Source organism: Chelmon rostratus, chromosome 15, assembly GCF_017976325.1.
Source record: "Chelmon rostratus isolate fCheRos1 chromosome 15, fCheRos1.pri, whole genome shotgun sequence".
Lineage (NCBI taxonomy): Eukaryota > Metazoa > Chordata > Actinopteri > Chaetodontiformes > Chaetodontidae > Chelmon > Chelmon rostratus.
Genome location: NC_055672.1, coordinates 19,799,806 through 19,817,137, shown reverse-complemented (window position 1 = coordinate 19,817,137; position 17,332 = coordinate 19,799,806). Strand labels below are relative to the sequence as shown.

The 17,332-nt window shown below is 42.3% G+C and overlaps 2 protein-coding genes across 2 annotated transcripts; both read right to left on the bottom strand.

Moving 5' to 3' along the window:
• Positions 1–4,071: 4,071 nt before the first annotated feature.
• LOC121618569 (b(0,+)-type amino acid transporter 1-like) lies at positions 4,072–4,797 on the bottom strand. Its single transcript, XM_041954076.1, has one exon. The coding sequence runs from the start codon at positions 4,795–4,797 to the stop codon at positions 4,072–4,074; it is 726 nt and encodes a 241-aa protein (XP_041810010.1).
• Positions 4,798–6,994: 2,197 nt separating this feature from the next.
• utp25 (UTP25 small subunit processor component) lies at positions 6,995–15,421 on the bottom strand. The gene is made up of 12 exons (XM_041954210.1): positions 15,293–15,421; positions 14,294–14,333; positions 13,873–14,053; positions 13,545–13,787; positions 11,801–11,889; positions 11,293–11,703; positions 10,598–10,814; positions 10,306–10,508; positions 9,803–9,985; positions 9,357–9,466; positions 8,548–8,793; positions 6,995–7,605 (listed from the first exon to the last, which is right to left on the bottom strand). The coding sequence occupies exons 1-12, from the start codon at positions 15,391–15,393 to the stop codon at positions 7,350–7,352; spliced, it is 2,280 nt and encodes a 759-aa protein (XP_041810144.1). The 5' UTR covers positions 15,394–15,421; the 3' UTR covers positions 6,995–7,349.
• Between the last annotated feature and the right edge of the window lie 1,911 nt (positions 15,422–17,332).

Sequence of the window (17,332 nt, the reverse complement as noted above, 5' to 3'; positions counted from 1 at the left end):
CAGTCAAAACTCAAATAAAATAAAAACTAGTTGAAAATTCAAAACTGTTAAAACCTTGGTCAATTCTCCAGCTACATGGCCTATAATAATTAATATATAATAAGTAATGACTGACACATTATTTTATATCTCCAGCTAAATACCAGGATTTTCATGAATTGCAGCATCATAGTACTGTAAATTTTCTGTGGATCTGACTGGTATATGGCACCAGGGATCTGCTTATATTCAACACACATGATGATGAGGTTGCTCCAGTCTTCTTAAAAACACAGGCCTCCACAGATCACATTGACATGTGCTGTGCAGTTGTAGCTGTGGACACACTTGGTCTTGATTTGCTATGGTTTCCTGACACCAATCACCTGCTGATGCTGGTTTTTAAATAAAAGGGAACACTTGAGACTGGAGCAAAGTGCTATTCAAAACACCTCAACTGGCTTTCCTCAATGGGATCAATGATTCTACTTCAAGCTTCTTCTGGATGCCAAATTCCTCAAGCCACCAGTAGAGTGAACCCAACCCCGTGATGGGAGACTCACTTTGGCCTCTTGCATCTGTGACAACATTTTGGTCTAAAACCCAATGCTCATGACCTTGCCTGTATGCCGTATCTCCATCTTACCCTCAGTCATGGCTAAAATATATATTTTAACAACTTTGTTCGAGCAACAACTCACTCCCAATCCACCCTGTTCTAGCAGAATACCACGGCCTTCTACTTGGAGGCACTGAATTTCTTGCTCGCCACGTCACACTTGGCTGCAATCATCCTAGTGCGTGCTGGAGATTAGAGCTGGATGAAGCCAGGAAAATGACATCATCGCAAGAAGACGAGATACGATCCAGAGACCACTGTAAAAGGTGTTATCTGCTCCTATCTGCTGCAAGAAGAGATTCTGTCCATACAAAAAGCACGCAGAACCAGAGATGCACTACCGTGGCTCAGTTCAGCATCCACAGGGTATGCATTACTCTCTTACCACTAATACGGACACAGCTCTCACTCCAGTTATGCAAGGACCAGACAGAATGTAGCAATGGCCCTGGCGCTTCCCACTGCTGCAGAGTCCCCTCAAGACACCCCAAAGGACACAGTTGTAAGACATCTCCAAGTCCACATAGAAACTGAATGGGTAAATTCCCACAACCTCTCCAGTAAAGTTGTAAGGAAAAGAGCTGGTCCACTAGTCTGTGACCAGGACCGTATCAGCATTGGTCCTCCAGAATCTAGGGCTTAACGATGAACTTTCTTGTTCAGACTGAGCAGTGTTACGCTACAGTACTTGAATTGTTGAATTGAATTAAATTACATTCAACATTACAGATGGGTGTTTTTAGGTTTAGGCACAATGGAATAGAAAGCCCCAGAGGCCCGTTGTCAATAGGGATAATGGGGAATTCAGGGTTTGTGCTGCCACAGAGTATAGCGTACTAGCTGGTCACAGGTCATTTGTCAATCGTTCATCATCAGAAATGTAAAGAACAACAAAAGCCAACTGTCCACATAAAGAGAGCCTCTCGACAGAGGCAAAGGCGTGATATATTACAAAACTGATGTTAGTCAATAATAGGGTTAGGGTTAGCTCATGTTATGCTACCTGAATGCTAACAAAACGTTGGCTAATGCATGATTAATCCACTGGAACATCCGCCTGGCTTTGTGTCTGACTGTGTACGGCGACATCTCATGTTATGACACTTACTCATCCTGTAGTATGTTTCATGTCAGTAAGTTCTTTTTGACAAGAGCAAACAGCCAGCAGATGGCACTATGACCCCTGTAGATAACTTGCAGTTGTGCCAGGAGCCTGAGTAACTATGTTCTATGTAGCCTCTCACTGTGTAACACATCATAGCCTGCATAGCTAAGCTAGCCATATTTAACTGCTCATCTATAATGCCTCTCCAGCTATCTAAAAGTGAGAAAATGTCAAGGTTCTTGGTCACACATTTACTCTGTCTGTCCCTCGGCGCTGAACGACACAGTTTTTTTTTCTATTTGTCTTTTGGTTGTGTGATTGGCTATTACAGCCCACTACACAAGTGTTCAGCGACCATGTTGAAAATGAAGTTTAGCTGAACTACATGGAGTTGAACCGGTTGAGGCAACCTAGCTAGACAGGTGATGACGGCACACCGGTGATGGTTGGTATCCGCTGAAAATGGCCGAGTTGCTGTTGATGACGTCATATTCAGATTCCCAACTCACTCTATGGGTGCGTCTCAAGTCTCTTATTTGAATTTCCTTTCAGTATAGAGGAAATAACAAATGAGAAAGTTGAGATGTATCCCTCAATATCCAAAACAGCCTGCTCAAGACAATCTGGAATTGACTACTGGCTACTATCCAGGTGAGTGACATGCAATAACATTTCAGTTGCTATCAGTTATACTGATGATGTAACTGTTCATAAAGAAATTCACATCTCAATAACCTTGTCCCCAAGTCACACCCCAGGCCCAATGCCTTACTCTGGAAATTAAACGGTTCCCTTCTTAATTATAAAAACATCAAACAATTCAATAAAATGATCAAAACCTTTCAGAAGACATTTGGATGAAGAGCCTTGTTACCCTTGGTTATTTGCCCCCTTCTTCTCCTTCCTTGCCCTGGGCCTTGTGTTGATGATGATGCATTTGATGTGTCCTTTATGTATTGGATTCATTTTTGTCTTTAATTAAAAAGAGCATCCCTCGAGAATTATTTTAGGAATTGAGACATTGTTCAAGATGGTGCTCTGAGATCAATTTCCAGGTCACAAGCAGGAGGACAGAGGAGACAAAATTTTTAAATGTGAACCTTCTTCTCTGTCTTTCAGCATCTAAGGGTGAATGTCATAAACCCCTAGTGCCTAGTGTCAGCAAATCCAGACAAGATTTGCCTCTGAGGTGCAGTGGACTACAGGCATAACACTAGAAATACACAAGTTACCACAAATTTGTACTTAACTGCAGGACTTGAGTTCACTACATGTTTGGGTTTACCAGGTGCCTCCTCCACCAAGTGATCCAAGTTACCACCAACTGATGACGAGTTGACAGCTCTGCTTCACCTGAGCGTCCAAGGCATACTGATGCATATCTGGTAATACAGCTACAAAGTCAACCAATCGATGGTTTAGGGTCTTCTGGTATAAGGTACATTGCTTTGACCAAGCCATGACTCAAACAGAACTTTGATTACAGTGTATGAGTCCCCCATTTAAGGTTGGTCCACACCATAGGCTGTGTGAGCGTCCCGTTCCCCAGCAGAGGCGTACTCCACACCTCTCACCCTGGCAGTGCCCTCTCCAGGACTCCACCCAGAAACTCACAGAGAGCCATCCTCTTTACGAGACACAGTGTAGTAGAAGTGAGCTGTCATCTTGGGTGAAACTCCCATTCCACCAGTGCTCAGACAGCTGCACTTGCACTTTCTCCACCAGAGAAGCTACATTCCCTTTCCACACACTGGCAAGCTCCCCGCTCAGGCCTTGTCTGTTAGGGGAGCTCATTACCTCTATTCAGTTAAGGGGTGCTCTGCACCCACGATGGCAGTTCAGAGACAGCCCAGGACTATCCTGCCTTGGGTCTACTGACCCTGACATTACTTCAAGGATCACAAGGTCCCATGAACCCCTCCACCACAATTAGGATAAAAAATATAAAAGCTGATCAACTATAAGTCCCTGAGGAAACAAATGGAGCACTTCAGTGGTCTTGAGGCAGCAGGTGTCTCCCTGTAGAGAGCTCCCAGAGACACTTGTGAGAACCTCATGACTTACGGTTAATTCAACCAAGGAAGATGGCAAAACAGTGACTGATTAAGAGGAAGTGGTAATCTTCTTTAATGCACAATGGTTGCAAAAACAAATTCATCAAGCTTATAAAGTGCTGTTTTCAGTTCATCTGACAAAATCCTGGTGTAGCAGCAGTAGCAGCCTCCATTACTTAAACTGAAAGGTGGAGGTCTCTTAGACTCAACTGCTAATTGCAACAAGTATACTATCTCTCTACCTTCTGGATCAAACCATCTTTATGATTTATGGTCACTTATAAATAGTACAGTTAATTAAAGAAACAATACGTTCATTGTGAAAACAGAAAACACAAACTTACTTCAGGATGTTTCACCTCCTCAGTTAAATAATTCAAAGTGTTCCACCCACTATAGGACCACAAGCCCTGATAAAAAGCAATGCCAATTGAGCTGACACCAACATTCGTTCCTTCAAAGGAGTCATCAAAGCTCTCAGTGTGTCCTTGGAAAAGCATCACAACACCTCCCAGTACGATCACTGCCAGTGCCAGCATTTTGACCACCATGGAAACCACCTGGATGGCGGTGGACAGGCGGACGCTCAGACAGTTAACGACAGCCAGCACCATGATGACTCCTGCAGCCACCACCTTCACCACCAGCTGTGGAGGGGTGCAGACGTAAAAGGGGGCCACAGCATATTCAGCAAAACTCAGAGCAGTTCCTGTAGCGCTGACAGGCCTCACGACGATGATGTAGCTGAAGGCATACACGAAGGCCACCACTTTGCCGACTGTCCGCAGAATGTAGATGAACTCTCCTCCAGACTCTGGCATCACTGTGCCAAGTTCAGCATAGCAGAGTCCCGCCAGCATGGATAACAACCCACAGAGAGCCCAGACGACAAGGCTGGCCCCGGGGCTGCCGATGGCATACAGCACAAACTGGGGGGAAATGAAAATCCCAGATCCTATAATGGTGCCACCGATGAATGACACAGCCCCTACAAGCCCCACTTCCCTCTTCAGATTGAATCCCTCTTTGTCACTCTCCATTGTTTGAGCTGGCATCTCCTTAAAGATAGTCGCTACGTCTAGAAGCTTTGAATTTATATCAATTGGTGGTGTGGCCTCAGTGACAAAACCCTGACAATGAGCAGGATCAGCCTTGTACATTCAAAAGAGCCACACAGCTGTGTCCTAAGGCTCTGACATCACCATCTATTTAACCAAGATCACACCTGACAATGATTACACAAGTAATTTGGCTTGTGAAGGAATGAACATGATTGTGTGACATTGACAGTGAAATAGGCCTGGCTTGTTTTTGTGAGAACAATGACCTAAATCCCCCTTTGATTACTCTATTCTATGGTTTATAGAGCATAATGATGACTTTGTTGATATTTCATTTGTTTTATGGGTTGTTTCTGTTTTTCAACATAAACAACTGAAACCTCTTAAATATACTAATACACTAATGCTAGCGTTCTAATAATTTTGGCCAGTTATCATCACTTTATCAGGCTATATCTGTTCTTTGCTCATTGATGATTTCACTGATATCCTACATGACATATACTGCATTAAGTCACAGGGTTAGTGGAGACAAAAGTTCAAACAGCCACTGAGTTGGTTTTAGTGTTTTTCACCTCAGAAGAAAACATTTATCACTTTATTTCTTTATGGTGATGTTGGGGAGTCCGGTCACCTTGACATGGACTGTTTAATTGGTCCTACTAAAATCTACTAAACTCCTTCAGTGCAATAACTCTTTCCACAATAACCCCATATACCCTTGTACTTACCTCTGGACGTTTAAGCTCTTCAGTAACATAATTCAGATTGTTCCAGCCATCATAGGACCACAGGCCCTGGTAGAAAGCAATGCCAATTGGATTGATGCCCACATTTGTGTTTTCAAAGGAGTCTTGAAAGGTTTCAGTGTGGCCTCTGATAAGCATCACCACACCTCCTATTATAATGATTGCCAGGGCCAGAACTTTAGCCACCATAAAAAACACTTGGACAGACATCGACAGGCGAACGTTAAGGCAGTTCACAATGGCGAGCGTTAAAATTGCACCTGCAGCCACACATTTCACCTGCAGCACGGGAGGGGTGCAGTCTGGGTAGAAAGGAGCGACGACATACTGAGCAAAACCCAGCGCCAAGCCAGCAACACCAGCAGGCCTCACAAATATCACAGAGCTGAAGATTAACATGAAGGCGACGACAGGACCTGAAGTCCTGAGGATGTAGATGTACTCCCCTCCTGACTCTCTTATGACAGTGCCCAGCTCAGCGTAGCAGAATGACGCCAGTAGCACCAGTAAACCACAGCTTGCCCACACCACCAAGCTGGCTCCGGGGCTGCCGATAGACAAGAGCACGGTCTGTGGGGTCATGAAGATCCCAGCCCCGATCATTGTCCCCCCAATGAGGGACACAGCTCCAATCAGCCCCACTTCTCGCTTCAGGCTGAGCTTCTGCATCTTGTCATCCATGATTACGGCAGTGACACACTGTTGTCTGACACCTTACCTACGGAGAAAACCCTGTAATTCTGTGGCTAAGGTCACTCTTGCAGCAACTCAGGCAGTTAATAATTACGTGGGTTGGACATACAGGTGAATATTTTTACTGCAGCCTATCAGTTTACTTGTACCTTATCTTTTTTTAAAGAGAGCAGTGTATGCTGTGGTGTCCCCAGGGTGCTTGTTTGTTTAGTTGTAGGAGGTCAGACATGCGGAACACTTGAGTAAGGTGGGCTCAGAAGTCTACAAATAAGACCTGGGAGACCCTCTCACTCCCTCCCCTGGTCCGCCAACTGACATTGTTCTTTGAGCGCACACGCAGAAGTACTGAAATTCTTCTGGCTAATAATTTCTAAAACACTGAACATGAAAACAAAGGCAACACACCCTTAATCAATTAGAAACTACTTTTAGATTGGGTATGCCACCATATTAACAACCATAAAAGACTGATAGTGATCATTATTTTATCACTTTCACTTTCAGTCCAAATAGTAACTCTTATCGAATTCAGTGGCACGCAAAAGTGGCCAAAATCCCTGTTACTGGGAATAAACAAGTGAGCGTTTTGCAAGGGAGAGTGAGTGAAAATCCCCCAAACAAGAAGTACTGAACATGCAGGGTGCCCAAACTTTTTGTCATTTTGAAACTAGTAAAGGCAGAAATAAAAAGGTAATCTTAAAATATCAAAGAAATCTTTTACTCATTTAGCTCATCATCTTATCACAGAGATCACTTAATTTACAAAACACAGTGATGTTTTATGATCTCTTCACTTTATGGCTTGAGTTCTGGATGGCTTCCATCTCCACCACATCAAACAAAGCCAATAATCATGTTTGTTTTTTTTATCCTGGGGTGTGTCAAAGTGAATGCAGCACTGTCCAAATATGATGCATTCTTCTGACGTCAAACCAGGTAGCCTGCGATGTGACGGTCCTCCACTTTCACCGACCTGCATTCAACATTTTTCTTGTTACACTCAATCCAGGGTCATTCTTCTGTAATAATGCACGGTCGATATCTACCATAGTTTTGTGCAGCACTCCTGCTTTTATGTGTCCAGTGTCGTCAGGAGGCTTTATCCTCCCCTCCTGTAATGAAGAGGTGAACAGTCTTGTTGGTGTGCAGCATCTGTCCGGCACGCTGGGCTCCGGTGATGGCAGCTAACTTGTGGGCATCGTAGCGGGAGTAGAGGGCAGTGCAGGTCCAGCTGGCCTCCTCCCCCTGACCCCCCGCTGCCAGCATGTTACACACCTCGCTGTAGAAGTGGGGGAAGGAGGGCAATCCATAAAATATCAGGTTCTGGATTCCTTTGATGGTGTACCTTAACAAAGAGAGTCAGAGATCAGGGTTTCTGCAGGGCTCACCAAGCTCAATGTAAGACATTATGAGACCATTGCATATGACATAGAATGCAAGTTAATACCACACCTGCCACTGAATGAAAATATGATGAAAAATTATTATTTTATTTTATACTTTAGAGCAGGATATAGGAATTATTTCTGACCATTGCTATACACTGCTGATTATTGCTGTACACTGCAGGGATAACTCGTCAAAATAAACATGACGAAGCAATCATCTCATCGGAAAACACTTCATAGGTAAGCTACGGCAGAAATGTTTAAAACTGTTTAAGAAAACATGCACTTTCTAATACCCGTAATACCTAATTCCCCTTTGATGAAACTGGATTATGTGTTTTTTTTATGACCTGCAGATATACTGGAAATCCACAGAGGTGTTGCAATGGCAAACCTTTAGAAAAGAATTAAAACGACATTGTTGTTTGAGGTATAGTTTTAGTTAAGTCACAGATACATCTGTGTGTTTTTTTCACGAATAGACCACTGTACAATGTACAATAAGCTACTATGTATGACTACTCCATCTGGTGACGTGAATAAAGCAGAGAAAGGGGGATTGAATTCTTCAACTCACAAAAGCACAGTTGAAGTAAGCGGTTTAACTTTTGAACTGAGTAAGAAGGATCACATGTTTCCTTCAAGTGTTATCACAATTGGTGATATGTTAACTCCTAAAAAGGTAATAAAGATTACTGCCTTTAAATCCTTTACTACTGATGCCATGCTATCTTAATCAGTGATTTTTTTATCCATGATGCCCTTGTGTCAACTACCACAGGAGAGCTTTACTAGCTGACTGAATCCCCCCCCCCAACCACCTCACCCCACCCCACCCCACCCCAACATAGAGCCCAACTAATGTGGAGCTCGCTAATGGAGCATCAAAACGAACTGACCTCTTGTAGAAGTGGAAGCGTTCAGTGAAGAGCACAAACTGTTTATCCCCTTTCTGGAAGAAGTGTCTGGCTCTGGACACCTCTGACTTGCTGGAATACTCGCAGAGGCTAACAAAGTTGATCTCTTCTTTCTTCATGTAGTTGCGCAACCGTACGTAGTCGAAGTATGACGGGATGTAGATCAGAGTGTGAGACATAACTGAGTCTCTGTACTGCGGCAGCACTTTATCTAGAAAGAACTGAAACCTGAAGGCAGAAACAGAGGAAATAAAACAGCTTTAAATGTTGTGGCATCAACCAGGTATTTTTCAAGATTTCTTGAGCTGTTGTATATATTATGATATGAATTTTATTTAGACACAAATTTAAAAAATGAAACTCGCATAAAGAAAGGAAACCAATGTACTAATAACATACAACCACAATAAAACAAAGAAAATAATTAAGCAGAACTGATGTTTATGCCAGATAAAAGGCAACCATAGAACCTAATAGACTTAAAAGAGAAAAGAAATGCCATTAGAGAGATACATGTGGAGAATGAGTATAACTGCATACGTTTTCATTGGAAAGGAAAAAGCAGAAAAAGTAGTGTGTAATCTCAAAATCTCGGACGAAGAAATGTGATCAAATTAAGGAGCTGAACATCATTGTTTGACAGTTAACTGAATTTAAAGTTTTTTTCAGTGATAGCTGTACTACTAATAACTAATTGCAGTCTAACTCACTGAATCAATAGCAACATGAGATATTTCCCAAAACACCAGGCCGTGGTGGCACGCATTGGTTCACCTGTGGGAAGACCTTACCGAGCATCATGGTCCATGAAGCTGTCAGAGGAGAACATCTGAAACACATGAGGCAGTTGAACCAGCACCTGGCAGATGGAGCCTGTTCTGGGCATGTTCTTAGTGGCAACCTGGGACAAAACCAGACAGGGAATGAACTTTATGAACAAGACCTACAACACTGAATGGCAGTGAAGAAACGTTGGTGAAAATACAAAGAATATTTGTTTTCACTCTTGATCTTAAAAAGTCAGCAGGATAGCTAACCACAGCTCTCCTGGGATTTCCAGCTGACTACAGTAAATAACATAGTCTGGTTACTGCTCCAACCACTGAGGATTAACTCAGTCTGTGAGATCATTTCTGCCTCTGAGTGATATGTTCGACTACACAGCAGTCTGTGCTGGATGTTCAGTCCCAGGAGCAAGACTGTGTATAAGGTACACAAAGTATATAAAAAGCAGTACCTGTCCACGGTAGTTGGCACAGTGCTTGGTGAGGATGTTGTTGATCTGTGGGTCCTGGATGGAGCTGAACACCAGCGTCTGCCGGTAGTGTTTGGTCCAGTTGTTCAGGTTCCACATCCTCACCCGGGAGAAGTCCACTCCGTGGGAGTCCAGGGGCTGCAGGTTCATGTGCTTCATCACATGCTGTAGATCAGAGAACCATGTGAATTTCATAAGGCATCAACTTAAATTAGTCACTTATGGAGTATTTACTATGAGTGAGTGATAAAATATGACTCCTCTAACCAAAAACAGTATCACCCTAAACTAAGTCAAACCTTAACCTGTAATGCTCTGCCAAGGCTCCAGCAGTGTTTTCCTGTTGTGTCCACATAAACATTAAATTTGAGCATGTTTTTAAACAGCAGATGGCGCCACATCCATCCCAGCAGTAAAAACAAAGTGTTGCGGAACAGATGCCATCACTCCTTAATGTGTCATGTTGATCAGGTGAGTGGACTTACCAACACATGTTCCCAGTTCTGCATGAGGAACACATCTGCCTGGTCCACCACCACCAGCTCAATGGAGGAGAGGAAGTCAAAGTCTCTCTTACTTTCTCCTTCAGCTCCTAGCACTGTACGAAGGCCCAGCGGAGACGCAATGATGATGTCTGATGAGTAAAAGGGGGAGTACAGACGCATGCTGCTCCTCACGATGGAGAGACCTGGTGAGGAGAGAGGACAGCATCAAGGCCTCGAACGGAATTTAGGAGCTTATCCAAAAGGGGGTTGACTTGTGTTTGTTGAACTGTACCGATCCTGAAGTGATCATCCACGTTGCCCGAGAAGATGGCGCTGTAATCATCTGGTCTCTGCAGATTGGATGGCTTGTCATCTGCCTCCTCTCCAAACTCTTCCTTGAACCTCTTCTTGTTGTTGACCACTATCTTCTTGCCCTTGGCCTCCAGCAGGCTGATGAGCGCCTGGACGACTCGCAGAGCTGCGCCTCGAAACGGAACCAGAATCAGGACCTGACACATATCATGTGAGTCATTACAACAGAGAGAGAGAAAAAAAATAATATGTTTAAGTGGGAGCATTTAGAAAAGTGATGACAGCTGATAGCATTAATATACTGGATTAAATAACTGTGAGGGAATCCAGAGAGATTCCAGATTAAATTATTTGTATTGAAGTGTGATCCAGCCTGAGAGCTGTGGGTCAGATTGCTGCACAGAAGCATATAGAATTTGCACTCAATGCATTAGCATTTCATTTGCTACTAAGGACTCTTATTATAGTATTTGAGACTGAAACAGGCACAATTTGCAACTGAAGGAGAAGGTGAAAACGTGCATGTTAGTGGAGGAAAAAGACTAATTCTAAAAAAATTGCATAAATATTACTATATTATATTATTTCATATTATTATATTATATTATTATACTGTTCAGAAAAGTTAAATGGAGCTTTGTTAATAAGCCAAATATAATGTATTTAGTACTTTACCTTGGGCCGGGTCAGTCCTTGGTCTCTGGGTTCGTCCTGCGGCTCAGCTCCAGCTTTAGCCTGAGTCTTCTGCTCTCTTAGCTGTGCATTATGAGCCAGGACCTGGGAGTTGGCCTTCAGCACGTGGTTGAGAACGTGAAGGCAGTATGCACTGCGAACCTGTGGGCCCTGGTTCAGAGGACAAGTCTCTGGGTAGTAGAGGTCCTTGTAGGAGCCCATAAGAGCCAGCAGTTCTAGCTGTAATGGGCTGATCTCCTCAGCCGACCCCTTAGGGTTGGAGGTCTGGTTCAGATCCTTCCAGCGAGCCTCCAAAAGTTTGTGGAAAACTGGGAGGTTTGTGTCTTTCTGCGGGCCGATGGATCCAAACTTTTCCAGGGGATTGGTGGAGAGTAAAGTGCCCAGTTTGGGCCACTAATTGTGGGGAAAAGCAAAGATAGTAAAGTAAACAAACTGTAAAACAAGAAGAAAAAAAAAACTGGTAGATTTTGTCAACTTGTGCAGTTAATACCGTGATCTGAGCCTTGGCTTTGCTGCCAGATGTTATCTTCTGCACATCGTCTTCACTAAGTTCTGTGTCCAAATGCTGTAAAAACATGTCTGCATATAAAGAAGAAAACTGTAAAACATACAAATCATATTCCTCAAATTTTATAATTGAGCAAGCGGTTCACTTATTTTCAGATAAAATTACATCAAAATCATCTCTTATATCTCTTATCAGTGACTGGTCAGGAAACTTAGGGAGACATTATTTGACAAAACCATTAGAAGTAGAATCACCACCCTGCGGTTGTTTGCCACCACCAATCAGTTAAAAGATGCAATTTACATCCATGTGAATCCAGATTCATATAATAAATGTAGTGAAGAGGGATTTAATAAAAGTATTAAATGTCTTTTGGTGAAATGGAAGTTCTCACTATATTGACATGTATGATTCCAGTGAATAATGTCCTGTGAGAAACATGGTGTCTTCTCTTAGAGACTATTTTTCCAGATGAGCACAGAGGACTGATAGAGAGCTTCATCACATGGTGCAACAACAATCACCTGAAGCTCAATATCAGCACAACCAGTGAGCTTGTGGTGAACTACAATGAGCCAAATATGGATGTTGCTGCAAAGAAGCTATTAACTTTACAATGTGGATGCTTCACAGACATCTCCAAGTCGACAGCACAGAAGATCTACACAGTCTCAAGTCGGACGCCCAAGATCAGTGTCACCAATTCAGTACCAGACCAAACGTGAAATGTGGTCATAATCTATAGATGTTTGTTACACAGAGCCATCTGGGAAGTCATCCCTGGAAGATGATGGAAAAGGGCAGGCACTTTAAAACAATACTTGGCAGATGATGGATGAACCATCTGTCTATCATCATGTGTCACACAGTAACATCAACCAATCAGATCAATGAACCATATGATGTTATAAGTTTACTTTATTAATCCCCAGGCAGGGAAATTTGGGAAATAGTAGGAGCCTTGCTGAAGGCAGCAGTGAGAGAAGCAAAAGCATCTTTTTCATGGAGAAAAGCAATCAGTATTGTTCTTTGCTCTTCTTTCAGTGAAGAGATACTCTCCAGTTCTGTTTTTACTGATGCTATAGCATTATCGACGCTAACCTCTCAAGGGGCCACCACTGCTGTTTTTGAATGAAATGAAAACACCACCCGCCCATAGCTGCCAGTAGCTCCTCATAGGACGAGTGATTGGTACAAACCACTGTTATCTGGCCTTAACATGAAGCCTGGCAAGATGAATTCTCGGCTAGCATGATCTCACATGATCTTGTGATCTCACAAATTAAGCTACCTCGCAAAGTTTGAGTTATGGCATTGAGTAATGGCCAGAAAAGTGTTTTTGCAGAACATTATGATCACAGTGAAGTTGACCTTTGACCTTTTGGATAAAAAATGTTATTACATCATCATTTATCCTTCTAGATATGATATTTGTGAAATGTTGTCATTATCAGCGCATGGATCCTTGATTTGAGGCCAAAAATATATCTAATGATGTCACAGTGACCTTTGACCACCAAATTATAATCAGTTCATTATTGAGTCCCAGTGAACATTTGTGCCAGATGTAATGAAAATCCCTCCAGGCATTCCTGATTCCTCACATTTACGAGAATGGGACGTAAGGACAACCTGGACAACCCGGAAACATAACACCTCCAGCCATGGCTATCATGCAGGCTTAAAAATTACAATTTGAGCAGAATTTTCTTAACTCGTCTCTTACCTTTGCTGTCTTCATGCTCTGCAGAGCTTTCAGCGTCCTCTTGACCTCCATCCATAAAGTTGGTCTCCAGACAGAACTGGGACTCATTCTCCTTGTCAATGAACTCTTCAGCTCCAGCCTCTTTCTCCTCCACTTCTACTGCTTCAGTCGGAGTCACGTCTGCATCCTCAGGTTCTTCCTCTTCCCCTTCATCGTCATCTTCATCACCATCCTCAATGTCATCACCAACTCCATCACTGTCTCCTATGATAAAAAACACAACAATATTCAGCCAACTGCAATGTTTTGGCATATATTGTCCACAGAGTGTTGAAAATAAACAACTCACCTTCACCAAGAAGCTCCTCTTCTTCCTCTTCATCATCAGTGCTCTCCTCTTCACTCTGGTCATGACCGGCGGGTTGGCTGAGAGTTGACAGAAGTTTCTGATAGGCTGTTTTCTGCTCTGGTTCCTCCTCCTCCTGCTCCAGCTCATCAGACTCTGCGTCAGAGTGCTCTGGGCTTGCTGGCTGTAAGAGGGTTGAGGACAGAAGACCTTTCAATTTGTAACATCACAATACTGCTGTTGGTAAAATATATAAATGACTGCAGGGTCAAGAATTGCTTTTATGCATGATCACACGGCAGGTCCTTGTTCGTGTATTTTTCATTTTTGTGCAGTGACAGTTACTACAATCGTCAGTCCATCTGATATTGCATGAGTTAGGTTTTATGACTTCTATCACCAGGAATTGTACACTCCTACTCACCAGTTCCACGATTTCAGTCCGTTCAGATCTTGTGCCGACTCTGAGAAAAAACATGTAAATAAACACAATGTACAACTTAGACCAAAAGCACGTTTTATAAAACCACAAATGTGACTATAAATATAGCAAAGGTCTTAATCTGGGCTGCTTGGTGACACGTCGTTATTCAAGTACAGAGAAAAAGTAAAGCTCTGTGATTTTAGCACATGACGCATTAGCCTGAAAGGCCAAAAGTTAGGACTAAGAGAGGAAAGTGATGAGGGAGGCCATGTCTAGAACAAAAGCCCCCGAAAGACCATGTGTCATGTGCATCTCCCAGAAATAAGCATCCCACTTATTCCCATGTTTCTTAGTTTGTTCTTTGTATGTTTGATGAACAAGTTTCAAGTTTAACCAAACACACAGATGAAAAAAGGCATGCTGTATGTCTCAACCATTACTGACATTACATTATAACATTTAAAAAAAGAATCTTTGCAGCTACTTTAGCTATTTATTGTACATACCATTGTTAATGACAGATCACTCAGATACTGTCACCCTAGAAGACAATAATAATAATAATAATAATAATAGGTTGATGGATTCATGGTTCACAGGAGGTTCATGTATCTGGTCAAAAGTTTGTTTCCTTTACCTTGATTTCAATAAAGTACAACTGCTTGTCTGACTGCAGCTTACAGTCAATATCAAGGACGTGCAGCGGATCTTACACACGGTTGAGTGATGCGAGACTTTTACATCGAGCTACTGATATTCTTGAACTCTTTCTACTACTAGCCATTTTTCTAACGAATAGACTATTATTCGCACTCACTGATTCGCATAGCATTAGCTTGTGTTGTTTTGTTTTGTTTTACATATAACACATTAGCTAACACAGGCTACCCACTGTGTCTGGCAAAACTGAACAGTTTTCTGAATGTAATTTAGCTAGCTGGCTAACATAAAAGCGTCATTACTCCTTGAAGATCAGCCGGAGTTTGCTGTACTGCTTACACATCATGGAATGGATGCTCCTCTCCAAATTCCTTCAAGTGTTTCTTCTGTTTTTTGGATAACTTTGTGAAAAGCTGCTTATTCTGCCTTCTTTTCCCCATGTTGACACTGTGCTGCACGTGTGGTCCTCCAGCTTCTTCGGTGGTTGTTGTGAATCAGCAGCAGTTTTGCCACCATCTACAGGTCAGGAGAAGAATTACAGGCTTTGCTCCTGGTCGGTGAGGTGAAGGGATTGCTGCTCACAGTTTGCAGTTTAGTAGATAGAAAATTTTTTCAGAGCTAATTAGAGAAAATATCATTAACAGGGCCACTAAAACCAGAGACTGCAATTTATGTGAATCCGCTGCAAGACTGTAAAAAATAAATTATTTATAATTAAACACAGACCAATTTACAGTCTGATGATTAACAAGCTATTCATTTTCCACTGTGACAGATTATTAGTTTTAGGTCATCAACTTTAGAAAGTACAATACACACAAAATCACATCGCTAAAACTCAAAATACCATGGTAACAGATTGCATGGCTTAAATTTAAATACTGATGTTGGCATCTGTTCACTTAAGTAATCATGAGTTTAATTAAAACTCTTTTTTTTACAATATCCCTTTGCTGTGAAAATACAAAATAGGCTTCAGTGCTGATGAAGAATGTTTCCTTTCTCAAAAAGGAAGACGTATTGACCTTTGTTTGCAGTAAAAGCAAAAATAGAAAATTAAAATTCTGGTGGCACATTATGTTACGGTACACACATTCACTTGTTGCTTATCAGCATGCCTATTAGCAGCATTTTGGCCCTTAATTAGTCATTATAAAGCACTTATTATTCTGCACGACTATATTCTACAACTACTACGTCATTAAACATGTTTTCCCTGAATAACCTCCTAATTACTGCTTATTGATAGTAAGTAATGAAGTTCATACATGAATTTTGATCTTAAACCTAACCCTAATCAATAATTGCTGTATGATGTGCTTTATAATACTAATAAGGAACTAGTTGATAAAATACCTACCTTAATATACAGTGTGCCAACATTGCTTCTTGATTGTGACAAATATATGTATTTCTTTGCTTGTAATTAGATGGCCTTCTGCAACCAGCCGTTGAGGTAGAAACCCCTGAACACTGATGATGCCATTGTAGTGCAATACCTTTCTAAAAACACAACATCCATACCATTTATAATGGGAATGAAAAGCAGTCTTCTATCCTGCAGTCTTAACAGCAAGTTGGTATGTATCTGATAAATTAGTGTTGTCCTTGTCTTATACAGGGATAAACAGGGGTAAAGTGCACAAAGGGCTGTCTGTAGTGTTTTAAGGTTAACTGTTTAGACATTGCCTGAATAACAAGGTGCAGCCTGATTGTGGACTAGACGCAGGTCTGTCTCCTGTTGGAAAACTAACCTTGATCAATTATTGAACATGGCAATATCAGTTTACTGTTTGCCTGTTTTAGCTGTTACCATGGCAGAGGCACATCTATTATTGAGCATTTGGGTGTCTAGTTTTGTACTCAGGGTATTTTCAGCTCATTTTGACACATCAATGGGGATTTTATTGTTTGATAATTGCATACCACTATGGCTTTGACTGAAAGAGCACGTGTGGCTTTTCTGAATGGGATGTGAAACATGTGAGACATTCTTGTATTTCAATGGAGGGGCCAAAACTGAAACAGGAGAAAGAAAAGGCTGGGAAAACAGTTAGGTTTAGAGTAGCATCTGCCAACAGCGGCCGGGTCTTGGCAGAGGTGTTCAAGGATGAATCGGTCTGGTGCGGCTCAGTGTCGGACTCAGTGGACTCTGACTGCACCAGCAGCCCAGAGGCAGAGCAGGGAAGCCCACCTCCCACCAGCGAGGCCAACAGCCATCTGAACGGCCTGGTGGTGGAAACCGCTCAGGACGAGAACGGCTGTGAACCCGATGACCTGCTTTTGTATGCCAGTGCCAAGAGAGAGATGCTCTTCAGCAACAAACGGATTAATATCTGCAGCAAGAACGGGACCATACGAGGAGTGAGGAACAAAGTG

Bases quoted from the DNA above. Each gene is read 5' to 3' on its own strand.
- LOC121618569 (XM_041954076.1), bottom strand. From the start codon at position 4,797: ATGGAGAGTGACAAAGAGGGATTCAATCTGAAGAGGGAAGTGGGGCTT.
- utp25 (XM_041954210.1), bottom strand. From the start codon at position 15,393: ATGGGGAAAAGAAGGCAGAATAAGCAGCTTTTCACAAAGTTATCCAAA. The intron at 14,334-15,292 runs GTAAGCAGTACA...GTTTTTTCTCAG, and splicing joins GAGCATCCATTCCATGATGT to AGTCGGCACAAGATCTGAAC. The intron at 10,509-10,597 runs GTACAGTTCAAC...TCTCCTCACCAG, and splicing joins GGATGATCACTTCAGGATCG to GTCTCTCCATCGTGAGGAGC.